Here is a 26,718-nt window from a genome sequence, read left to right on the forward strand (position 1 = left end):
AATATCTCAGCAAAACCATGTTATAGTTGCTTTTAGAGATGATGTAGTCTTTCTTTGTCACTTTCTGAAACATCCATTAGAATGAAAAATGCGTGTGTTCTATATTTATCCAGCTTTTTAATTCTGTGATGGATTGCAGGTACCTGAAATATTTCTTTACAAGCATGATACTTTTAAATGAAAATAACAAAACAATGTTTTTAATTTTATCTTAGTGAATTTATTAATCCAATTTAAACTTTTTATTCTACCAATTTAAAACTTTTTTGTTGTTGACTAATGATAGCACATTGAATGAACTCAGCAGATATGTGGAATACGTTACAGACTCACTGTGGTACTAAAATTTCAGTAAGGAAACAGTGAATTAGTAATGTCTTATACAGATAACCATGTGAATGAACGTATGTACTATCCAAAGCCTCACAGGGAGACTGTCTTCTGGATTCTGACCAGTAGTACTTGGGAACTTTTTCTTCTCATGCGCTTTGCTTCCTTTTTCTGAGGTGTCCCCATTTCTTCCAGTAGAGAATCAGACAAATGCTCATAATTTGTTTATAACAACTGCATGTCGTGCCTTGACCGTGCTGGATCTGATTCTAGAAAAGGGAGCATACGTAAAGTGAAAGTGTACAAGGTATGAGTAAATCTGCATAGCAGCATTTGTTAGGGCATATATGCATCTTGCTTGCCCCATAAAGGATAGAGTAGACGGACTCCTCCAACTCCCTCTCTCTTACGACAGTGAGACAGAACCCGGCAGTTGAGGGGCTAAGTAGTCTTCTAGGAAATACTTATTCGCATTTGATCTACTTTGGTGGTTTTACTCAGCTGGGCAGTTGAGCTCCACCACAACCGCTCTCTCACTCCCCTCCTCAAAGGGAAAGGGGTAGAAAATACAATACAAAGGGTTCAAAGGGAAAGATAAGCACAGGGAGATCACTCAACAGTTATTGTCATGGGCAACACAGACTCAACGTAGGGAGATTAGCTTGTTAGTAATAGGTAATATATTTCATTAGAGTAATGACAAAAACAAACAAAGAAAAACACCTTCCCCCCATCCACCCTCTTCTGTGTCCTGGGGCCTGCTCCTGCGGGGGCTCTCCATGGGCCGCAGCCTCCTCCAGGCCACATCCACCTGCTCCACCGGAGGCTCCTCCACGGGCTGCAGCGTGGAGATCTGCTCCGTGTGGGACCCATGGGCTGCAGGGGGACAGCCTGCTCCACCAGGGACCTCTCCACAGGCCACAGGGGAACTGCTGCTGCGTGCCTGGAGCACCTCCTGCCCTCCTGCTGCACTGACCTGGGGGGCTGTAGGGCTGGTTCTTACTCCTCACTCTACCATCTGCTGTTGCACAGCAGTTTTTTTCACTTTCTTATATCTGCTCTCACGGAGGCACAAACAATGTCACTTGCTGGCTTGCCTCTGGCCAGTGGTGAGTCCCATTGGAGCTGGCTGAAACTGGCCCTTATCTAACATGGGGCAGCTGCTGGACTCTCCTCACAGAGGCCACCTTTGCAGCCCCCCGCCACTAAAACCTTGCCATGTAAACCATTACAGCTGCTTTCTGAGAAGTATTTTGAGCCTCACATTTTTGTTTCCTAGGTAGGACATTTAACAAATATTAAAGGAAATCTAATGCTCATATAAACTCTAAGAATTCAAGCTCTACCTACTTATTTACAGACTTCTTCCAAATAGATCCAAATTATATTTAACCATCAGATAGGGTAGATGATCCACATTTGTGATCCATGTTGAGAAAAGGAAAACATGTAATAGCAGTACAGGTTATCTTGGGCTTGGGTGACTGTAATTAACAATGGCTAGAAAACAAACAAACAAACCAGTAATATAATGGCTTATTCAAACAGGACTAATGCTCCACTTCCATGCAAACTAAAAAAGATAGACCAAGGCAACCAGTCACGCTGGCCACCAAAACTTTGGCAGTGACCATCAGTATTAATAAATACCAAGAACACTTCTAATGTTTGGCTGAGTCAACAGATAATATTAGCACCAGTACCAGCACTTTTTGTCCATTTATGCCATTATAAAAAGTTCAGAAGGAGTTTCAACCAGCAAGCTCAATGCTGAAAAAGAGCGTTTGCAGCAATCTGCTGCCCAAAGACAGAGCTCTCCATCAAAATCTACAGGCATGTAGATGAAATAAGGTCCAACAAAAGTACTGATTCTAGAGCAAAGCTATCAGCAATAAAGTCATTGACCTTACTGGCAGATGAGGAAATCCCTTTTCACGGTAGTAATTGGCTTGGAGGTAATCCAGGACCAAACCTGCCTGACCAACTGTCTTGCACTGGGGGAACCTAAAGCAGTAAAATAATATTTTATGCAGTAAAAGCTGCTTGAAGTCTTCTCTTTGAACAGTATGATTTTGGCCTTAATCAGACTCCTCCTTCATGACAAAATTCTGGGGAGAGTTGTCTCAAATCAGGTCTCATTCTTTTCTCACCTATAAATGAGAAAGCAGATATCAAGATACAGAACTTTTTGTCATTAAGGGAAAATCTATGTTCTGAAAAAGGAAAAATAGAAGCAGTTGGCTGTGAGACATTTATTGGCTTTGCATCAGTTGAGAAAAGATCACCTCTTTCCGGTTGATGCTCTCACAATATAGCAATGAAAAGTTGAAGGAAAATTATGAGATGGCTCCAAGAACACAGAACAGATGGATGCATGCAACACACAAGTAAGCAGTAAGAGCGATGTCACAGGAATATCTCACTGGCCTCAGGGCTTGTGGTATTTCATGTATTAATAGAGAGAGAAGTCAAATACGTCAGAATAGTCATCAGCACAATAATACTGTGTTTCGCAATTCTTTGATGCTCTGGCTATAGGCTGGCCATTCAAGTCTGCTTTATTTAAGGGTTCTTGACAGCGTTCTCAGTTCTCTGCAGTTGCCAGTTCTCTGTCTTAGCTGATCTGTTTGTACCATCTCAGACAGTTGCTCCATATATATTGACCCAGAACAGTCTGTATGTGATCAATACCATCTTTAGGGATTTATGCAGCATCATTGCTAGTTTGCTTCAGAATTCCCGTGTTACCTGCTCTGAAGACAAGTGACCTTAATGATTACCATTTTAACCTGAAGACGACACAGACCTTGGTACCTGAGGCTGAGCTTTTCTGCACACTGTTCCATAGAAATTAGATTTTGCAAAAACCCCATCAAGAGCTAACCCTGCTGCAGTTACTGACTTAGATAAGATTCTGACGACAGTCATTCTATGTCTTTTGTTAGCTTTGAGTTTTACTACTTTATTACACTGGTAGAATCAAATAACTCAAATAAGCCTTGTTTTACCTTTCTCTGTGTACCTGGCTGTATAAAAATCAGGGCATCTCATTTTCTCATTGGTGTACAAATAGGAGAGATGTGTATTGGCTTATATATAGCCCCTAACAAATATATTGGCATCTGCACCAACACTTATGTGACCTTAAATAACCATGTTTCTGAATCTGCCAGATGACAGTGGGGAAGAATCCAAAGATCTTCAGAATGCATTATGGTGGAGATTTGAAAGCAGGCTTGCAATTGCTGTCTGGCAGAAGTGGTGCTCCTCATTCTTACTATCCAGAAACAGTACTGCTTGCTAATCGCTTCCAGCGGGACTTCAGAGAAAAGCTATATAGCCCACCACAGTGGTGTGTTGTCAGTGTCCCAAGGGTTTTAGCTTGCATGGAAAGTGAAATCAGAGAACGGAAGCTATCCTGTCCTGCTTTTGCATAGCCACAAGATGCTTTATCTGACAAGATGTGTCTTGATATTGAAAAGGCTTGCAACTCTCAAAGGGCAGCCGTACAGACAGTGCTTCAAATACCTTCAGCAGCAGAGTGTCATGCCAAGAAAGCAGCAGCCCATTGATCTTGAATTGTTTGTGGAGCCCAGCCACATGTCCAGGTTTCTGTTTTCTGTGTTGATTTGTAGTATGATTTTGAAATTCCTGGTTAGTTAAAATGTGGTCATATAAATGAATGTGATGTTTAAGAGGCAAATTTGCAAAATATGCTTGGAAAACTCAGGTATGCCGAGCATCTTAAATATCTCTAGCCGCCAGGACAGTGGATGATTCATAACCCTGCTTGTAGCCAGACCTACCAAGTCTGTTGTTTATTTTGTGTTAGTATTTCAGTATCAAATACTCTTCATGGTAAGTATTAATGCACATGCTGTGTCATTGTCACTTCATTTTGGTTTCTGATGCTTTTATTGCTTGTCACACCAAACTCAGTCTCTTTACTTTGTTATTTCTTCAGTGATATGCCTTTGGCGATATTCCTTTCCGTGAGGAAAATATATAATCTCCAGATGAAATCATGTCTACTGCTGGTTTTAATTGCTGTTATTGTAGGGGAGATACTGTATGCTGGTTATATTTACAGAACAGAGATGCCTCTTAATGAGCCTGAGATCAGAATGACTGCCATTTCAGTATTCCTAGCATAAGTGTAGCTTTTCTAACACTTGCTAATAACTAAGTCCATGCAAAAGGCTTTAATAGAAGTTCAGAAGCCTTTATAAATGCAGTGGTAAGAGCTCAAAGTCTTCGCGATGACATGTCGTGTGTCTGATAACTGTCTTGGGTTCTTGGACATCAAGACTGAATAACATCAGATTTATAGGAAACTGTTAGACTGAGTTCAGATTCAATGCCAACACAACACCAAAGTGAAGGCAATTGCATTAACCATGCAGCTTTTCCAAATTACAGATTTAGAGCAACAACTGGTAATTGGATTAGTGAAATTTAGCTTTCTTCTGAAAGGGGTGTTATGGTGCAGTATTATGAAAACTTGACTAAACTGGAATATCTTTATAAGATTACTCATATATGTGTGTTTTAATAATACCCCTGTCAATGTAAACTTCATGCTTGTGAATAAGTTTTTAAACTGAATTCAGTATATTTTGTTTTGCAGTAAAATAAAAGACTAAGATTTAGTTTGTATTCCTTAAATTTACCTTCATATTCCTTACATTTTCATTTCTTTTAATAATGACCAAGCCCAGAGTAACGATTGCTTTTTTTTTTTTTGTTGTTGTTGTCAGATTATACAAGCTCTGCCAACCACCGCCACCAGTTGGAGAAGAATGAGGAAAACAATCAAATAATGGCTTTTAGAACACTGGGACTGTGTGACAAAGTCTAACTGCACTGTAGCAGTATGTGCCTGGGCCTTTGATAAATGAAAAATATATATATATATATATAAAAAGAACTTTACTCAGGATAAAAAAAGAAATACCCTATATATATTCTCTATTGGCATTGCAAAACGACTTCCGAAAAGCATTTCTGGAATCTGTGCACTCCAGCCTTATGCTAGTAGAACAGGAGTCTTCCTTGGGAATTTTACACTGGAATCAGGTTCATTTTGATGTGTTTTTTTCAGCCACACAATAGGCATACATAGCCAGCAGCTTCAAAACGGATGTCTTGTTCAGAGAGAATGGCTTCACTTGTACGCTACACGGGATATGTTCTTGTGGAAGGAATAAAAGCCTGGATAAACTAGGCTTGATAATGAGCATGCACTTCATATGGGGCTCTTTGCACTGATAATCCTTTTTTTTTTTCCTGTCAACATCATAACTTCTGAGAACAATGACATTAATGTTTCAAGGATATAATGTAAGTGAGGTTGAAGGATTAAAACTCATCTCTGAACTGTGCCTAATGGCTACAGACTGACTGCATCTATGAACATTTACTTATAATCACAGTAAACTCAGCCACGTCTTAAGTAGCCCATTGTCATATTATTTTGGAGGGAGTACATGTATGGCATATGAGGTGATATTTTACCCTTTTTCAGTTGCCATTATAATTACATTGAATTTCAGACTGTCTAGTGGATGTTTCACATTATTGTGCCTCTGCATTTCAGAGTTTTTCATAGCTTTGTATGTTCTTGTACAGTATTATACTAGCAAGTCTACATAGTGTGAGGATGAGACAGCATTGTAATGTTTAACTGGAAACGTCCACATTTTAAGTTGAACCATGGTTTGGGGTTTTGATGTCTTAGTCCACCATTTCCCTTCTTTTGGTCATATTGTTTTGTATAGCATTTCAGTTCTTTCTTGTGGAGTGGCCATAATTGTTACAGATTTATTTCCGAAAATTGTACTGAGTATTTAGAGGGCCCATAAAAATATATATCTGCATTTGGCTGTTCTTTCAGCCCAAGTATTTTCAGAGGAAATGCCCCTAAATGAGGTTTCATGTGTGAACGTATTAAAGCAAAAACTATAATCTGAAATAGTTTTACTTGTAGCAGTAGGTAGCTACACATTCCATTAGAGCAGGGAATATACTGCCTGAATAAAATTTATTTTTTGTAAAACAGCCATCTATAGTTATGCTATAGCAATCACTTCACAGCCAAATTTTTGCATATTATCTAATTATTTATGAAGTCTTCAAAAAATATATTAATCCACAATGAAGTGATGATTCAGAAGAAGATATACTCTTGCAAAGAGTGTTCTTTACATAGGAAATCTAGGGGACTTGTAACTTTTCTCCAAAGGAGGAATTAGGGCTCCTACCTTTTGCAGTATTCTTAATGTTTTTACACAGACTTTAACTTTGCTAAGAAAATAAATATTTTTATATATCCGCAGAAATATATGTCTGCACATATATTTTAGTTTCGAGATGTGTATATGTAGTCATATATCATATGTAGTCATATCAATTACCAGTCCAACCGTAAATATAGAATGTTTTCCTTAAACTGTGACAAAAACATGCAATAATGAACACTTCAGTAACAATTTCTCCTTTGTGCTTTGAAGTTTACACTCCTTACTATTTGTTGGAAGCAGTGGGACTTTAATCTTTTTGTGTAGAAAGAAAAAAAATATAACTTAACCTTTCTGTTTAGGATGACCTAATGCATAAGAATGAGTCATGATTTATAGAATTGCTATTCCAGTCAGAATCTCATAGTTTTCCATGTGTTTTATTCAGAGAGGCAGTATTGGCTAGGGTAACTCCCGCTCCAGGCAGAAGTGCCAAAAATGTTTCAGTTTCTGCTTGTTCAGACATCAGAAGTACACAGAAGCCATAACCTGCTGATGCCTAGGATGGTGTCGCAGACCCCGTGCGATGGTGGTGTGGTCTGAACTGTGATGTCATTCACTGCTGTGAGCTCAGATCTTGATCTGAGATTTGCCCACATAAATATTTAATATTATTTTATTTCTTTACTATGAGGCAAATCAGCTCTTTGCTGAATAGAGCTACTAATCCTGTATAATAAGACAAATTACACAACCTAGAGGACAAAAGCTGCTGCATGCACACATGTTATTGTAATAGGCCATATCACTTTTTTTTAATCACATTGACAATTGTACAAATGCAAATATGCCAAAACAATCTCCTGTATAATATGGCAATTGTCTACTTTGTTTTGCTCTTGAAAGCTGGAGGTGATTGACATTGGCAACTACTGAGAGACAAATCGTTATGAGCCAGTCCCTGGACCAGATTCTTCACCTACTGATTCATGTGTGTGCATCAGACAGAAATCTTGGCCTCTAATAACATTGGATGGACATATAAGAAGCTCATTCATAAATTGTAAATGTACATACGTTCATGACTACCGCTATTTCTCCTGTTTGGTAACAAGGTGGTAATAAGGTGTATGTATTCCTTATGCAATGTGCAGAATTAAAAAAACAAACAAACAAAAAAACCAATTCTCCACACAGTATGTTTATCCTTTCATAAACTCTTAGACTTAGAGATGACAGGAAGAGATGACCAAGAGTGATGATTTACAAGAAGTGTAACACCCATAGCTTGTGAAATCTTTACCTCTACTGCAACAGATTATGCAGCCCATTTTTATGAGAATGTGTTGCACTGGTTTGGTTTAGGGAAAGCATTCTGTATGTAATTTTTGCTTTTTCATCCGAGACAAGTGTAATTCTTTTGGGAATAAATTCAAGGATCTGGGAATAAATTCAGGGATGAACCTGGGAATAAATTCAAGGATGTTAACATATGTTACCAAATGCTAACTGCTGTAATTCCAGGTAGTCTACAGGAAATTTAACAACTAGAAAAGGAGGGTTAAGGGCCAAGTAACATTTAAGTTGCCATAGGGTTCATGCTGGAAGAAAATTGACATTTTAATTTTAAAGTAGAGCCTCGATCTTTGGCCTACTTTTGTAAGCATCATCACTAAACAATCTTTTTTTTTTTTTTAAGAAGTTAGTATTGATTCTGTCTTGTTCCCAAAATTATGTATTTCATAATGCTTATCATCTCTGTAGATTGTAAATAAATATAATATAATTTATATATATATATTCCAGTTTCTAAATGTCAAACTTTTGTTGTTGTTTAGGAATCCACTTTAAAATAAATATTCTTCTTTCAGTTGAATAATCACCTAATTGTATGTCCACTGAGAAAGTTGCTATCTTCTGTGTCTTTTTGGATATTTTTTCTTGGGTTTTAGTAAATGCATCAAGTTTTGATGTTGTTTCTTTGTTTGTTTGTTTCTAATGATGTCAGCAGTTATCAGAACTGCTATTTTACTGTTTTGGAGGCAAAAAAAGTAAATGTAAGTTGACGAGAATTTATAGTAATCATATTTCATTTATTAGAATACCGTAATGGGGGGGAAAAATCAACCCAGTTTCATTTATCTGCTTTTAGCCAGAGAAATTCATAAGGAAATAGTGATTTATTTGTTTTATTAATTCATTGTCAATGTAATATATACGTGTTTAAGACAATTGCTTGAATGTGAGTATACAAATCACGATTAAGCATGATGCTCAAGAAAGGAAAGTATCTTTCATTTATTTTCATTTAAATAGTGAAATCAGTAACTTTAGCATATATACGTATTGTTCCTGTACTTATTTACATCTACTTTATGGGTATGTCTGCCAGCATTTTACGCATATTTTGCACCGTTATTGTTTAATGTTAAGAAAACCGGAGAGTTTCTCAAGTTAATGCATTGCTATATGTATTTTATCTCTGTAACTGTTGATAAATACAGGTAGTGCTTTTCTAATTATACCCCAGCAGTACACTGGCATTGGTAAACTAGATGCACAGCACATACCTGACTCAGGATACCTGGATTTTTCACCATTAGGTTTTGAGGTATAAAACGATACTCAACTCATATTTTTGTATGCTGACAGTTGTTTTGTTGTTGGGTTTATATATGTATATACACACACACACACTGTATATATCCACTGAATTTTCATAAAGAAAATGCATCATTAGAAATGTTTCCTTTTTCTTGCTAAAAGATACTCTCTTGTTATGTATGTGTAAATGAATATACAGCATGCACAGTCATGCAGATGTTAACACCCATGGGAAATTTTAGATTGTCCAGAGGCCAGTCAAATACTTGTTTCTTCTCCAGACACAGCTCTATGCTAGAAATCTTCTGTGGCTAGAGTGGAACTACTTTAAAAGCAACTTCTGCTTCAGTTTGGAAGTTCAATTGAGTGTTGAAGCAACTGGGACATTTTTGCAAAATACTTAGATGGGGACTTCTATGGGAACATCCACAATTTGTTGTGTGTGTGTGTGTCCTGTTTGTACAATGGGTCAGATTTTGAAAACTAAGCAGTCTTATTAACTTTTTAACACCCTGTAAATAGTGTACGTATTTGGTTATACTTGTGTTAGACAAAAACAAAAGAAAACAAAAAATTTTTGCATTGAGTATTGCACACGTTTCTTCAAACAAAGAATATATTATTTGTAACATCTCAACAAGCACAAGAGAGCATTATTCCTTTGAAATAGTAAATGTAAGTACATCCATACACAGAATCTCTCAGTGAACTTATGTTTGAAAACAGTCAAACTAGCAGCTCTTATGGGTAGTTGGATTTGTTGGAAGTAACCTTTGGAATTTAAATATCCTTGAAACATGGATTTAAATTACTTTTTCCTGTTTGTAAAGTGCCTATGTAGCATACTTTGAGTCAATTGCTATATTGATTATGGGTTAAACTAATACTGTGTACTTTTAGATCTTTTATTTTTTAGTCTACATTTATTTTTTTAGTCTACATAGTAAAGACTGGAATGGTAGCAATGTATTACAAAATGTCAAATGGCAATAAAAACCATTCATAATATGGCCAGTGCAAATTTCCTTATTTCTAAGCAAGTAAAAAGTTTGTTTGTTTGTTTGTTTTTGGTGGTCTTTAACCCCTTTGGTGTGACTGCTCTTGGAATTCTCCTGCAGGAGAATAGAAATCAAACTTCTAGAAATATATGTTTATAATCACAATCCAGGCCTAATCTAGGTTCATTGCTGACAACTGAAGTGTATCTTTACGCCCCTGTAGAGAGCTGAAGCCTGCATGAGCAGTAGTCCCTGGCTTTGGGGAGCTGTATTTTGTGAAGGCTGAGAGAAGGGAGACAGGCATGAAAAATGTTTTTCTGGCCCAGTGGTTCCACTAAGATCCAAAGCAGCCACGGTTTCTGGGATTCACGTGTGTCGTGGTTTAACCTGTCAGGGAGCTCAGCACGACACAGCTCTTTGGTCCCCCTGCCCCCAGTGGGATGGGGAGAGAACTGAAAAAGGTGAAGGTGTGAGAACTCATGGGTTGGCGTAAAGACAGTTTAATAGGAAAGGAGGGAGGGAGGAATGAAGGGAGGAAGGACATGATGCCCAGCACAATTGCTCCCTACCAGCCAACAAATTCCCAGTCAGTCCCTGAGCAATGGCAGCCCCTCCAGCCTACTGCCCCCACTTTTATTGTTCTACATACTCCGTCAGATGGTGTGGGATGTCCCTTTGGCCAGCCTGGGCCAGCTGTCCTGGCTGTGCCCCTCACACCTCCTGGTGCACCCCCGGCCTCCTCACTGGCAGGGCAGCACAAGAAAGAGTCCTTGGCTCTGTGTAAGCACTGCTCTGCAACAACTAAAACACCGGTGTGTCATCAACATTATCCCCATCCTAAGTCCAAAACACAGCACCATTCCAGCTACTAGGAAGAAAATTAACTCTATCCTAGCCCAAACCAAGACAACGTGTCTGAGGATTGAAATAGTCACCATCAGTTTATGGCTGTGCACAAGGATAACCTGACAGGTATATCACGGAGTGTTGCCCTCCCTAGGCTAATTGAACACTTACAAATGATTGATCCTTTGAATGGATTGGGAACTAGCTCCTAGCTACTATGAAGATCCTGGGGAGAGGTTAGGCTTCAAAAAATAAGAATACTTAGGACAGGAGAAAAAAAAACAACCTTTCCCTGTAACTCTGTGGGGGATAGAAGCACAGGATGTCAGAGAAGTGTTAAGAAGCAGAAATGACCAGATGATTTCAAATACGGCCTGCTTTTCTGCCATCTTATACGAGGTTGTTTGTTTGTTTGTTTGTTTGTTTTCAGTGCTCCTCATTTCCGTGGTCTTCACCTGCCACCATGTCTACATCAGAAACAAAATCCAACCATGAATTACGTTCTTGATCAGTGCACAGAATGGGAATAACTGAGACACATACCAGTTATGCCAGGGTAGCACTTGGGTATTCAGTAATTTCTCAGATTTCATGTGAGAGTATAATTATCATGAGGTGAAAGGCTTTGAAAGTATCTGCAAAGGGACTTGCTACACTTCTATGTCAGAGGTCTGATGAGGCACAGTGTGAGTCCAGAATTCAAACAAAGATAATGCATCTTTGCATCACTTCAAAGTATTTTTCAGCTAATCTTTGAAAGTTATTTCCTTTTAAATGTTACTCATAAACTCACTTCTACTATGTATTTAATTGTTATTGGAGTGGGAGTATTCTTGTGTCCCATTATGTCATGCACAAACAGGATAGATTATGCATGCACTTTGCTTATACTAACGAGGTGGAATTACTAACAATTAGTTCATTCTTGCTTGTAGAAATCTTAATTCTCTAAAACTGCTTTCTCAGATACTATTTGATTTTTTAAATTTTTTTTCCCCACACACATTTCTATATACAATTCCTTGGAGTATCCTTGAAACCTGCACTATGGGTAGCCTTATCTCTAGTCTCGTCTTCTGCTGTTTCTGCCAGGACTTTCTGGAGGGACCCCACACCGGATTCAATATTTCATCTTGTCTGACAGGCCCTGGGCTCTAGTCAGAGCCTGTCATCACCCTGGCCCTGCTCAGGCTGGCTGTCACACTGTGGTCACCCCCAGCTCCTGGCTCCTTCCCTGGGGAGCAGCTCTGCTCCTGCTGCTCCCCGAGAAGAACATCCGCTGCTGGTACAGGCTCTGCCACAGTTGGCATGCTGCTGCAGATTTATAGATTAGAGTGCTGCTGGGGGCCCATTCCAAAAGAATGCCCATTTCCAGTCACAAGACTGGTGGGAGGCCTCTTCCACTGATTTTAGTATTGGGCCTAAGAGTAGTAGCATCCAAAAATGATCTACAGCACAAATTTGGTGAAAAGATTTGAAGATGCCTCTCTAGAACCCTACAAAAGAAAAGGTCAGTTGCTGAGAAGGAATGCAAGATCGATAAGTGCAGTGTCAATGATGTCAACACAGGAATGAAATCTCCTGAATGTTCAGCTTCAGTTTTTCCCAAGTATTTAGCACAGTTGATATGTTTTTAAACAACTACATCCTTTATAGAAAACTCAATGTGAATTCTTACGATTGTGACGTACAGCCAGAAATTTTTGTAGAAAGATCTACATTTTAGCTAGTCACGTTTTGTTCCTGTTGTTTAGATTTCTTTATCAGAGAAGGAGGGATTTTCCTTTTGTAATGTTTTTTCTTAATATCTGGGATAAATAATTGGTGTCTTTCCTTGTGAAGCATAACAGCCTCTAAAAGCAGGAGGAAATTGTGCTGTATATATTCTGGGAGCATAATCAAATATAGGAACATGAATAGGTTTTGATTCTGCTTTCATTTAAATGAATAACCAAATTTTCATCGACTACAAAGAATGAATCTGTAATACTTGGACTATTATGCCAGAACCTGACTAGCTTGAATGCTTGTCAACATGTTTAGATCACCTAATTAATGAAACTATTCATGTCTCAATACAGAAAGCTTGACTGGAAATGAGAAGCAGACCACATGTAATCAATGTTTTTTTGTCATCAACCAGCCTTATAGTAGGTCTGATTAAACCAATACAAATGAACATCAGTATTGTATTAACTAAAGTCATTGCATCATCACAAAAGTCAATGACAGTATCACCCAGATTGAGAGAGAAATTATGTCTGATTTTGATCAGTGCTGCTTCCTTGTACTGTAGTACTTTTCAGGATACACTGAGGGATAGTTGAATTCAATTTCAAGACTGAAGCTTGAATGGATGTTTAGCAATATACTAGATGCTGTTCTGAAATAGGGGAATACACAAAGTTTTTATATGTTAAGAAATAAGGTAGGTGTTTGGAATTTTGACAGCACACTCTGGAAAACTGGTAGCTTGGGAAACACAGGGAAATAAGTATAATCGTGCCAATTTTAAAGTACATTTGTGGGCCCAACGCAGACAGAACAGACAGTAGGCTTTCATTTCTGGACTAGTTCCCATGACTTTGAGAAAAAAGCATTAATATTTGAAACTGTAGTATGGGACTAAACGACATTGTCTGGTTGCTCATCACACAACAGTCATGACAAGAAAGAGAATCTCTTGTAGTCTTAACAATTATCTTTAAAGAACCACAAATTCCATATCTAATCATAGCTCCTATTTTCATTTTTAACATGGGAAATAACCAGTGTCTCTACTGTCAGCAACAAAACGATGTGTTGAACAGGAGTCTAAGACTTTTTCCTATTTTTTTTTCCCTTTCATTTACTAAACTCATTTGTTCATGCCAGGTGAGGTGCCCATCAGAGGAACAGTGGAAGTCCTGATTCCAGTCACATCGATGTTTTGGGCACGTTGTGCTTTCAGAATCTCTCTTGAAGGTTACAGTTCACATGGAGCTTCCTTTACATGCACTTGGCCTCCTGGTGACCAGTCACGCAGAGGACCCTTAAGATGCTGGAGTGACCAAAATGCTTTTTGTGAAAATCCTGGTAAAAAATGCACACTGTTCCTGTTGGAATTTAGCTATGATCATAGAAAGAAAAAAAAAAGTCAAAAAAAAGTCAGTTGTGGAAGTAGAATATCAGATTGCTGATGGTTATATATCTAATTGCTAGAAAAATAGAAACAGACCTTCTGTACCAGTTAGAGTAAAAGTGGAGCAACTGCTTATATCGTATTTTAGGATGGTAATAATAAAGTTCATAAAGAAAAAAAAAAAAAGAAAAAAAAAGTGGAAATTCCTAGTTTGTCCCTAGATAGCCTTAATATTTAAATTTGCTTTAGGACATATTAGATCAAAAGAATGAGGGTTTATCCCTGATTATAATCAGAGTTTCAGTAAAGTTCAGAACAGTACAAAAAATTCTACAAACAGAAAACTTGATCTAAGGAGGGGAACTCGTTCTACTGGTCTTCCACTCTCCAAGTCCTATTTCCCTATTTCCAAACACCAATAATCCCTGTGAATGTAACTCACAGCAGTCTCAGTAGGGAGGCCAGAGAATAAAACAGCATGGAAAATGGACTCTTCTCATGTTCAAAGGAAAGAAAATCACAGGTGCCAAAGGCTTTTCAAATGCACCGAGCCACAACCATTTTCTGTTTCATGCAGCATTGGTCTGATGTATTTCACTGAGCAGGTCTGTTGGTGCAGTGTAGAAATTTCAAGTTGTGCCAGATTGTTTCAAAGTTGTGATACACAGAAGCAGGTCTGCTCTGAATGAGGTGGGATGAAATGGAAGAAATGTGATTTCTCCATTTGTTAAACTTGCTGTTTGGATCGCATCCAGGACTATTCCAATATGCCGCACTGGGAAATAAGACTTTTTGTCAGTCTGAGTCTAAATGGTCAGTCTGCTGAAAAATATTCTGCTATCTGCATCCTGAAGTGACAGTGTATAGTGTTTCAGCAACTGGATAGTAGCAGGAAGATGTGGGTGGAAGACCAGAGATGACGCCAAGGCTCCTCTGGCTTGTACCCCTGTTAGCCCAGTGCATCGTGTGTAGCTTCAGCAGGAGGGATAGGGAACTGCTCCTCTTCTAGAGCACAGCCAGGCCACTGGGATGGCCTTGAGATAACCACATCCAACTGTTTACAGGCAGAGGAGAATCCAATGTTTAGTCTGAACTAAAAATTTTGGATTGCCAGGCCAAAAACTCTAAGAAGAGTTGGTATCTCTTCAACATATGGCCCAGTCTTGTGTGTGTTAGATGTTATAAATCTGTTCACCTGAGAGCAGGCATGCTTTGTTTCCAGATTCTGGAGGGACGTACTTGAGAGTTAGGCACCAAGCTATTTCCCTATCTCCCCTAGGCATACCACATTACAGCTACAGTCACTTAAGGGGGGTTTAGCCAGAAGGGAGGCATCTGAAAGGCTTAGACAGACTCATGAGCCGTTTTGCGTAATATCTTTGGGCTTTACCATTGATGTACCTCTGATCTTCTCAATGATTTACCTCATTGATGTTACCTCTGATCTTCTTCCCTGAAGATGACCAGAGGGCCGGAGCACCTCTCCTGTGAAGAAAGGCTGAGAGCTGGGGCTGTTCAGCCTGGAGAAGAGAAGGCTCTGGGGTGACCTCATTGCAGCTTTTCAATACTTAAAGGGGGCTTAAAAAACAGATGGAGAGCAACTTTTTTCTTGGGCAGATAGTGATAGGACAAGGGGGAATGGTTTTAAAGTAAAAGAGGGGAGATTTAGATTAGAGGTTATGAGGAAATTCTTCATTCAGAAGGTGGTGAGGCACTGGAACAGGTTGACCAGAGAAGTTGTAGATGCCCCATCCCTGGAGGTGTTCAAGGCCAGGTTGGATGGGGCCATGGGCAACCTGATCTAGTGGGTGGCATCCCTGCCCATGGCGGGGGGGAGGTGGAACTACGTGATCTTTAATGTCTTTTCCAACCCAAGCCGTTCTACAATTCTGTGATTCTATGTCCTGGTATAGGTACTGAGTTCATCATTATCTAAGATAGTGAAATTGCAAACTCAGTCATATATTTCAAAAGTAACACAAGATTGTTGGGTTTTCAGAATCCATATATTTAACAGGGGTTAAGATCTGGATCAACAGAATTACCCCAGCTTTGGAGTTAAATTCTGATGTGCAACCTGGCTTCTGTTCGTTTAGTCACTGTTGGCAACAAATGCTAAATGTCTAGGTATATTGATCACTTCTGAAAATAGAACTAATGCTCCCATTCCTTTAGCCAGCTCTGTTAATTTTACAATGAATACCCAAGTTCTTCTGACATAGCACGTCTGAAATCCTTTTTATGGGACACTTGTAAAAACAGATCTTTGTAAATCAATGTCACTGAAGGGTGAGAGACATTTGGATACCTAATCCTGAAGACAACCACTTCTTAAGCTTTCTAAAGCCCAGTCCAAATTATTCCCATGACAGTTAGGCATCAAAATGCTTTAGTAAATCCCCCAAGTTTATCTGCACCATTTGTAATCAGGTAGCTTTAAAAGGCTCATCTAGACACAGGTAAAATATAAGATGAAGATAATTTTCACAGTGTGATAAACTTTCTTTAGAACCAAAATGAAATACGAATTCTTATTAAAAAATCCAGATCTTTCCTTTATGATTTTCCAGTCATACTCACATGAAGCTCCAGTATTTAATATTATCAAAGCAAGAGCCTTTTATTTGCAGTTCAATTCACTATTTGTCTAATTTCTGAGTCACTGCTGTAGAGAGACCTTTCCCTGTAACTGCCAGTTCCAGTGCATGACAAGTTATATTTAAATCCTTGCTGGCAAAATGATCAGTTATTCAGAAATCCTGGCTTTTATTCAGAGCTTCCTCTTCTCTAACCTTCTTTCCAAATGTCCTTAAATATAAAAATGGCTCAGCTAAACACCTAATGACAGGATCTCCGTCTGGCTCCCACCAACAGCTAACCTCACGACTCGTGTTTGTCCCACCAAGGACTCCCAGGTACCTCAGCTATCCAAAGATACATATGTATTTTGATGTGCATAATCTGGAAGGTCAGGACTTGAGTAAATCACTGTTGAAAGATAGGACTAATCTCCAACAAGTATTCCCTAAAGAAACCCTAATAACCTTAGGCACCATAATAACCTTAAAAGTATCGCTATACAGTCATCATATTTGTGCTGTTGTTCATTCCTTTAGATATTACATTGTTCTAAGATCCATATGGAAATGTTATATATAGCTTGTCTGCCCTGCTGCAGGACTGTAACCAAGTAAGGAAAGAAGGACATTTTGTGACCACGGTGAGGAATTAAGAACTCCACAAACGTGCACTTACTAAAGGTATTGAATAGAATCTTTTTTGTTTTTCTGTAAAATGTGAACAATACTATACCTTCAACCTTTAAGGTCCTTCTTTTTCTATTCTCTCTTTCTCAATATAAAAGGATGCAACTGCTGCTTACAAGTATCTGTATTATCCAAGTTTTTGATCCTCTTAATACCATCCAACCTCTATAGTCATGGTATTTGCACCTGTAAAATTCCACAGTCAACTGTCTGCTTTTTTTGGCATCTCCAAAACTGAGCGAGTAGTTCATTACCTATTAAACAATTTAAATTTGTGGGAAAAACAAAGTAGATATTCTCCCACATATCTTATGAGCAGGAGTTTTCTTAGAATGTCAGATCAGAGCTCACACAACCTTGGGAGTGAGGTGGTATAGTCAGCCAATGGATAGGTGGTCGACTACTTGTGTTTATTATGTGACTAGTAGTAAAGCACTACATAGAGTTAAGTGGAAGTGGAAGAGGAAGATCCATGTCTGGAATTTCTGGAGAGTGGATGTCTTTTCAGAAGCATCGTCTGAGTGAGTTGGGTGCATTGAGTGATTCAGTTCTTCCAACAGAGGCTTCCGTGAACAGATGAACCCTAATTATTTCACCACATTGCTATAAATTATTCCTATAATAAGGGCTTACATAGACAAGACAAGCCCAGTCAGGCCCTTGTCAATACTGTTCAGGCTAACTATTAGGATTGTATTTATTCTAAACCTATCAAAAGAGAAGCTATGCAATTTGCTGAGTCTATAATTCTGCTGGTGATAATTAGCTCTGCTTTGCCCTAACCATTAAAACAAATGGGTCGTTTGCAACAAAATGTGTTCAGTGCTATTTCTGTATTCTGTCTACATAGTGAGCAAGACAAGTGAAGTTTTACATCAGTGTATTCATTATTTAGCATGTCCTCATACTCTGGGCATACAAAACACTTTTTTTTCCCAAGTGCCTCCAAATTGCCTAAATTAGTGAGAGAGGAGAGAGCAGCTAAGAAAAATGGGGAGATAAGTAAGCTGATGAGTAAGCTCTTTAGATAGAGGCAATGCTTAAAACCAAGTAACATTAATGAAAAAACCTCTTTTTCACCTCAGGTGGCTTTGAAGAAGCCTTCATTTGAATGGGAAGATGCAGATGAAGCTCTCATACTTTTACAGATGAAACTAAAAGGATGATCAGAATGGTAATATAAAATTTTTCAAACTTGAGATCTCAGAGCAGGTGGGGGCTTGATGATGGAAAGGAACATAGAACATTGTATATTCAGGAAAAACAGACTCTAATACATGACATACATTACTGTTACATGGATGAAAAACAGTTATGGAAAAATTGGAACAACTGATTCCCTTTTCATATATCCATAGATTTGAAAATGTTTTGGATTGCATTCAGGGTGATTTTTTTCCCTTTTTTTTCATGAAATTTCCTCATGTAACTTTGATATAACTTTGTTGTCTTACCATGACTTGGGCTGAGTAAGCTGTATAAATTGAAATTTGTAATTCTCCAAAGAAGGATATTGAGGATTTGGCCATTTATATTGCTCAGAGGCTGTATTAAACTTACATAATTTCTGTAGTGTTGTCAATGCTGAAGGGGTTTCTGGGAACAGGCTTACCCATACAATCATAGGAGAAGAAAACGTATGTGGGAATTATCTACCATTTTCTGTTGTTGGAGAATATTTTGTAGAGTCCTTGAGGATGATCAATGTGCAGAAGCATCTTCCAGGCTCAGATAGCCAAGCTGATGGGGTGGTTGGCATTTAGATTTGACTGAACCTTAAAGTGCATAATAGCTTTAATTTGTTTGGAAAAAAAAAAAAGTCTCTATGATCTGTACATGTAACAAAATATTCTTCCTACTTTTTAGATATTTAGAGAGCTTTGGATACTGCTGCTTGTGTGTATGAAAGTTGTGAAATGGGTTTTTTAGGAAAAAAACCTCATTAATGCATTAGTTACCTCTTAGTTATGTGCAGATTCTTTTTATTTTATTATTATTATTATTTATTTATTTATTTTTAAATACGGAGACTCTAAATTTGATCTTCTTAGGACTGTTCATTTTCATTCCTTCTGAAATTTCCTTGATGTAGTTGTCTGGTATCCAAAAATTTGTTAAAATTAATTTTAAACAATTCTTCAGAATTTGCAATGAGAAAAGTGTGGTAGAAGAACATGCACAAGGAAACTATATATCTGTAAAACTTAAACAAAAAAACAACCCGAACACTTAAGTAGAAAATTCTGCAGAGCACCGCTCTGCAACAATTAAAACATCAGTGTGTTATCAACACTCTTTTCATCCTAATCCAAAACATTGCACCCTACCAGCTACTAGGAGGAAAGTTAACTCTGTCCTAGCTGAAACCAGGACAGGTTTGACTGCAATAAGTAGAAGTAAACTAAGCACCATAGAAATGTGAAGAACAGGGAGCTACTACATACTGAACAAAACTTTAATTCCAGGAAGAGGGGGATTCTGCTTTACTGCAACATTTTCTTTTATCTTTTTCCTACTGGAATTTATGCAACACCAAATAGGTTTGTCTCCTGTGGAAAATATATATATATATATATATATTTTTTTTTTTTTTTCTGTGATAAAGAATACATTAAGAATCTCCTTATTAGAGGAGGACTTGACTGCTGAAAGACTTGATTTGGTAAGTAGCTGAGACTGAAATCACTAAAATTGTATGTAGGGCTGTTGGTGATCATTTGGAGTGAATTCCTAAATTCGTTTTCAATGAAGCATTTAAAGTTGCAGAGGTCACCCCTCTTAGGGAACTAGGAAAAAAAAATAAGATGCTTTATCATTTTCGTGTGCTGTTTTCAAAATTGTCAGACATTCTGGTTCCTACAAATTTTAGTCTCTGAAGGATGTTTCAGAGCTCAGTGCAACACAGAACTCAGGGGGCTAGAGCACATGGTGCACGAGGTGAAGGATCTGAGTTTGCTTGGCCAGGAGTAAAGGAGGTTGCGTTAACAAAAAAAAAGTTCTTCTCAGAAATGCAGAGCTGAATCACAAGATGTGATGATCACAAGTTAAAATAAGGGAAATGCAGCATGACCAGCATTTAGGGAAAGAACATTCTTTTTACCTCAGCCTTAAGCACTGGGACAATTTGCCCAGAGAGGCTGTGAAATCCACTCTAGTCCTTAAGGATTTTCAGTGATCATCAGGAGATCACCCTGAACGATCTGATCTACCTTTGAAGTTAGCATGGCTTTCAGGTCCCCTTTGACCTAAATTACTCTGATTGATGAATCAATCAGCTACCAGCTGAATGTCTCAACCACCAGCATGCTGACCCCAGGCTGGCTGCCAGCTGATCAGCACAAATAAGGGCTGTGGGCTTCATAAGCTTCCTGAAGGTGTTGTGAGCCATGTCCTTGGATACAGTTGCCTGTCTCTGGAGAGGCTGCCTGGTCATGCCAGGAGTACAGAGCCATGTGTCCTCATGAAATGGCATTGACCTTCTGGACAAAAACTTCCTCTTTATGAGGGAGCCTGGCTAGAACAGTCTAAGTCCAGTGGTCAGAGACTTGAGCTATTTGTTGAAATATTTCCTCTGTGCACTGCCAATTTCAGTCACCAGGTTTTGCACTGAGTTGATTATATACTATCTATTGACTACTGGTGCTTCATGTTTTGTTCTGGAGGATAAGGAAATCCAGATGCACTTCAACTGGTGTAGACTATTGAGCAGGAGAAGCAAGAGGAGCAACAGCAGGTAGCAATTACTGCTGAACTCAAGCAGAAGTGGATACCTCTGGCTGTGTCTAGTGCATGATATTACAAAAGAGACCTCTGTGCAGGAACGAATAGATGCAAGGTAAGTGCAATCCTGCCAAGCTACAGCTGCTCTGCAGTGCAGTGTGCTCAAGAAAACACTAGTCTAGAGCTTGACGTTGAGTTAATAATGGCCAATAGTTCTTATGGCAACATCTTCTCTCTTTTAAGGATCTCGGAGATAATGGAGGCACTTATTTACTGTTCTTTACATTCGAAGAACATGATTACATACCACTTTCCTGATTATAACTATTCATTTCAAATATCTGGTGTATCAACAATTTCACTAGACTGTCGGGTGAAAGGCAAAGAAATACAAATGCTTCATCACTTCTAGATAAAACTCTTCTAAGAAGCAAAACAGTAGAAGGGTGAATGCCATCTTGAAATTAATAACACATTTTCAGCCATTCTCAGATAAACCTGGACACCTGCATGAGAGTTGAAATTTCATTTCCTGTAGTTAAATGAGCTAGAAAAAGCATTAAAAAGAGCAAAAGTAGGAGGAACGAGAAGTCCTAGACTGCTAACTACAGTCAATGCCAGCAAACAGTTACCTTATGGCAGTTACTGAAAGTAAACCATGAATACCACATGATTTTTTGACTAAGTCAGAACATCTATACTATAATTAAAAATAAATAAATAAATCCAAGAACATAAAGAAAAAGTTGTGACTTGATCTTTTAAGTTTTAGGGCCTAGATGTGAGATGGACAACAGAGTCCTAAAGTAGAGCTTTAAAAAAGATAACGTATATAAATATAAAAAGGAGAAATATTTGAATATTTGGTTCTCTTTGCTGCCAATAAAAACAGTGAATGGGATCCCTCAAAGGAATTTTAATGCAGAGATGGAAATCTGGCTGAAATATAGCCTCCCCACGAGGACTGGAAGACTCTGCTTCCTCCCTTCTTGGAATGGTCTTGGTTACCTATTGAAAAATTAATAACAGAATGCAGAGATAGTGATGATAAAGGATACGTGCTTTCATCCTTGCAGTGTAGCAAGTGGTGACAGCACAATGATTCAATGCGATTCAGAGAGCCAAGAATCATTAGAGAAAGAAAAAGCAAAGAGTGAATTTGTGCTTTCCTACAATGAAACAGCATTTTTTTTCCTATTAGCCATCTGGATTTTCCATAGAAAACTGGAACTTTTGGGGGAAATGTTGGTTTACTCTAAATACATTTTTATGTTAAATCTTTTTCACAGTTTTTTTTTTTTTCCTCAACTAGACCTGAGTTTCATATATATTGAAAGCTGCTGCAGAGGATATTTTTTTCCCCTCCATGTCTTTCATGTGAGAGATCTCAAATAGCAGGGAAAAAACAAGTGCAAATTAGGAAATGCTTTCTGTCATAATGTGAAGAGCTGGAATAGGAGAGGTGTGCAGTCTCTCACAGTGAAGGTCTTTAGGAATATATTTGACAAATCTATGTCACAAGTGATATAGACGTAGTTGATTTTGCCTTTTGACTACAGGATAGCATAAAAGACTTCTTGAAATCCTTTCCGTCCCTATTTTTCAATGTTTCAATGACATTCTAGTATGAACCTGAGCTTGCCCTGACCCACAGGCTGATAATGAAACACAGCCAATATTCATTTTACATCACTTGCGGTTTTGCACATCTGCTGGCACCAACAGAAAATAGTTCTTTCTTTAGTTTGAATGTTCAAAGTCACATTTTGGAACTGATAGTATCTGGTCAATTAGAAGAAACATAAAACTACTTCAAAAGCAACCATTACCATAAAATTTATATTTTAGATTTGAGCTAAGTTGCTTTGTGATAATGTAAAGTTATGCAAAACAGAAATTAAGCATGAAGATGCCCACTTTCAGCTGGTACAAATCAAAATTATTGAGATCAATTAAACCACTGCTGTTTGCTCCAAAGGGTTATCTACTCATAAGCACTTAACTTTACAATTGGGTGTGCATTAGAGAAGTAAAAATTGTTGGCTGCCATGGATTTTGGGAAGATTCTTATTATCCCACCCACTTACCAGGACTTCGAATAAATTGGGTAGTATGAAATGTATAAATCTAAAATGTAGATTAAAACAGAAATATGGGAGGTCTACCTGTGGGGGGGGGAAAAAAAATGGAATCAGGACCAAAAGGAACTGGAAAGGGTATTGGTATCCTGCACTCTATAGCAAACATTAATGATTGTTACATCCGAGCCTAGCCTCTGGAATATCCATAGCTTCCAACGGTACTTTGTTGTTATTTTTTCAAGGCACATATAATCTTGTACTTCCTTACTTATTTTCCTCCATTGCTTGGGCATTAATGTATATGTCTATGTGTATATACTATGTGTGTGCATGTATGCATGTGTATACATCTGTTCTTTTTGCTTTTATTTGCCCTCGCTTTCCAAATCATCTTCCTCTGTGAACTGATTTCATGATTCCTGAGCAGCAGACCACTCAGGTCCTGTTGACTGTTGGCTCATGAAATTATTAAGTGAATAATAAAAAAGTAAAGTGAAGCAGGTGTATAAGTACTTTCAGGAACATGGTCTCATCTGTCTCTAGCCACCTAAATTTAAATGTCTGACTATTGCTTCTAACTGATCTTATAGTTTCTATGACTTCTACTATAGCAAGGCTAATCTAATTGCCTATATGCTCCTACCGTTCCCTTATTAGATATCGGGAATACTTACACAGTACATTTTCAGTCTTTGCAGATTGTCAATGAATTGCAGTAAGCAATTTCTACCTGTGTGCCTTAATGATTTGTCCCTCTTTGTCTTGGAGTTTATAGCCATGCTGAATTCTTAAGTAAATATCTATCTGACCAATAAAATTTGTTCTCATCTCAATCACAATTTGTAAATACTGACTTTTCCCTCTCATCTGTGTATATTTAGGATTTTATTATGTTCTGTGATTCTTGTTTTTATTTATTTATTTACTTGTTTTTATTTTTCTAAGCATTACTTGCCCTCAGGATGCAGCATTCGTTTGGCTTAGCTATGTAGCAAACCCACCAAAACAAAATCTAACTGCCATTAAAAACATTAGTTCTGTTAAAACTTATATGTGTGCATTTATATTTTATAAGGCTTTGCTTGCATCGAGAACGCTTATCTAATAAGATTTTAAAGAATTTTAGATTAACCTATATACACATTAAAAGAAAAGCATAAATGCTCATTGAAGTTAGGGAATATAAGTAGTTTTGTTTTTTTTTTCATAATACAATGATTTTTGTGTTACCTGCTGAAATAATTTCACAAATGAGACAATGAATCAATTTAGTAGTTATTGTGCTAGTAGATTAGATTTTACTTGATTGAAAATCTTTTTTTTTAATTTGTCTTATGATTCACCTTCCCAGTTCTGAGGATTTCTGAATAATATTCTATCTGTTCATCCAAGTTCATATTCTAGTCCTTGATTTGCTTAAAAGTTTATATCATATTCTCTGACATTCTGAAATTCTTAATAGCAATCACATTTTTTTAGCCATTCCTCAACAACATTTACACAATCTGTAGAGCTGTACATCTTATAGATGGGCTGCAACGCCATTAAAAAATGTACTTGTTCCTTGTTGTGATATTATATTCATTCAATATATCAGTTATTATTTTGGACTGCTGCAGCTAGGGAGCAGATTTTACATTTGAGGACCTGTTTGCTACAGAAATAGTAGACTTTTCTTTAGAAAACAAACACCCCTCCAAACAAACAAAGAAATAAACTCTGTTTTTAAGGCCAGTTTCAGCTGGTGGAAAAAAAAAATCCTAAGTGAAAGAAAGGCAGCAAAAAGGTCCAGAGATTACAGCAGTTCAGAAAACTTCAGTGAAATAGAAAATTTAAGTCATTACAGAAATGGATAGGAGATCTGAGGATTTTGGGGGAAAAGTGGCCTCCCTATTCTTTTCTTTCCTTGCTTTTTAGGTTCTGGAACTGACTTTCACGTGTACAGAGCAGACTTGAGGGGTTATTTCTCAGTATTTGAGACTCACAGCCAGTGCTTCAGGCATGTGGTTAAAAGGGAGATCTTACTAAATCTTTGGAACAAATTCTGCTACCCTTACTCGTTTCAGATAGCATCTTTCTCAACAGTTATTTTGAATCTCTGTGGGACTGGAAATATTTTTGGACTTTTGGAAATACTGGACTTTTATTACAGTTGTTATAGACAGTGATATAACTTGGGGGTTAAAAAAAAAAAACAACTTCTGAGGAAGGAAAATTTGGTCAGGAACTGGAATCCACTTTTTATCTCGCAAGTAATTTCTGCAACTATCTTGTGTCCTCTAGCTCATCTGGTGTTAAATCATACCAGATGAACCGTCAAGTTGCAAATCACTAATTTAACTACAATAGCTCCTCTTTTTATTTTGGAAGAGCAACCAAACCTGGTGCAGCCTGACCTGAATTAGTTTGAATGAGCTGATGAGATTACAGAACAATGATTACTACTGTTCATTTCTGCCATCATTTAAAAAAAAAAAAAGTGAATAGAATGATCATATTATACAGAGGAGAGCCATAAGGACTTGCTAATTACATGCATTAATTAAATATTAAAATATGCATAATTATCTAACAAGGTAAAGGCTGTAAAATAAGGTACTCATTTGGAGTAGGAAAGTTTGATGAATTGTTGGTATAGCTGTTCACTGTGAAGATGGAAGTTCGTACTAACTGCCAGCTGGAGAGAGAGAAGAGGGAAAATAAGGCAGAGAGTAGGTTTTTATCCAGTGATAATTACACCTGTGAAAGGCAAGCACTTTCCTCCATGCTGCTTAGTTTCTTCCACACTTTGTCTACCCATAAATGTCTTTATGGGTAGACAAAAAAGGTTATTGCCTTTTAATAAAGGTGTATTGCCTGAAAAGTCTTGGACTTTTAGGCTTTCTCTAACTGAAGCTTTAAAGTTTCTTGGTTTTACTTTGTTTTGTTTTGCATATTTCTATTGCAAGTATTTGCTATATTAACTTATATGATGGGCTAAAACTTTGAAGTATGTATAATGATTACATACCTCTTTGTAATGTACAAAGTTCTAACATTCTACCTTTTTTTTCTTTTTCTTTCTTTTTATTTTTTTTTTTTGTATAAGGAGCAATGAGTATATCAGAGATCTTTACTACCACCCAGTGCATCATAGCTTCATTGGAAGATTTCTAATATGCTAGAAATTCCGAACTGGAATAGAGAATGCCTTCTCAGCTGCTGGTAGAAATTTTTATGGAGAAGCTCTTCTTTCACCTCATAACTGAAAGATTAAAGGACTAGATGCCTGGCAGTCTTATGGCCTAGTCTAATGCAAAATAGGAAAGACGGCTTGGATTGGAAGGGATCTTAAAGATCACGCGGTTCCAACCCCCCTGCCATAGGCAGGGATGCCAACCACTCAATTGGGTAGCCCAACACTTCCAGGGACTGGGCATCCACAGATTCTCTGGGCATCCTCTTTCTGCGTCTCACCATCCTCTGAGTGAAGAATTTCCTCCTAACATCTATTCTAAATCTCCCCTCTTTTACTTT

General features: G+C 37.8%; 1 protein-coding gene across 5 annotated transcripts in view; it reads left to right on the forward strand.

Moving 5' to 3' along the window:
• The window catches only part of PREX2 (phosphatidylinositol-3,4,5-trisphosphate dependent Rac exchange factor 2), a 177,223-nt gene extending 167,045 nt beyond the window's left edge, over positions 1-10,178 (forward strand). For all 5 annotated transcript variants that reach the window (XM_080578459.1, XM_080578460.1, XM_080578461.1 and 2 more), the window contains one exon: positions 5,088-10,178. In XM_080578459.1, coding sequence (XP_080434585.1) covers positions 5,088-5,133 — 46 coding nt within the window. In that variant the 3' untranslated portion in view covers positions 5,134-10,178. The remainder of the gene's footprint in view (positions 1-5,087) is intronic.
• Positions 10,179-26,718: the final 16,540 nt, after the last annotated feature.

The sequence above is a fragment of the Anser brachyrhynchus genome (genome assembly GCF_964034855.1).
Source record: "Anser brachyrhynchus genome assembly, chromosome: 2".
Taxonomy (NCBI): Eukaryota; Metazoa; Chordata; class Aves; order Anseriformes; family Anatidae; genus Anser; species Anser brachyrhynchus.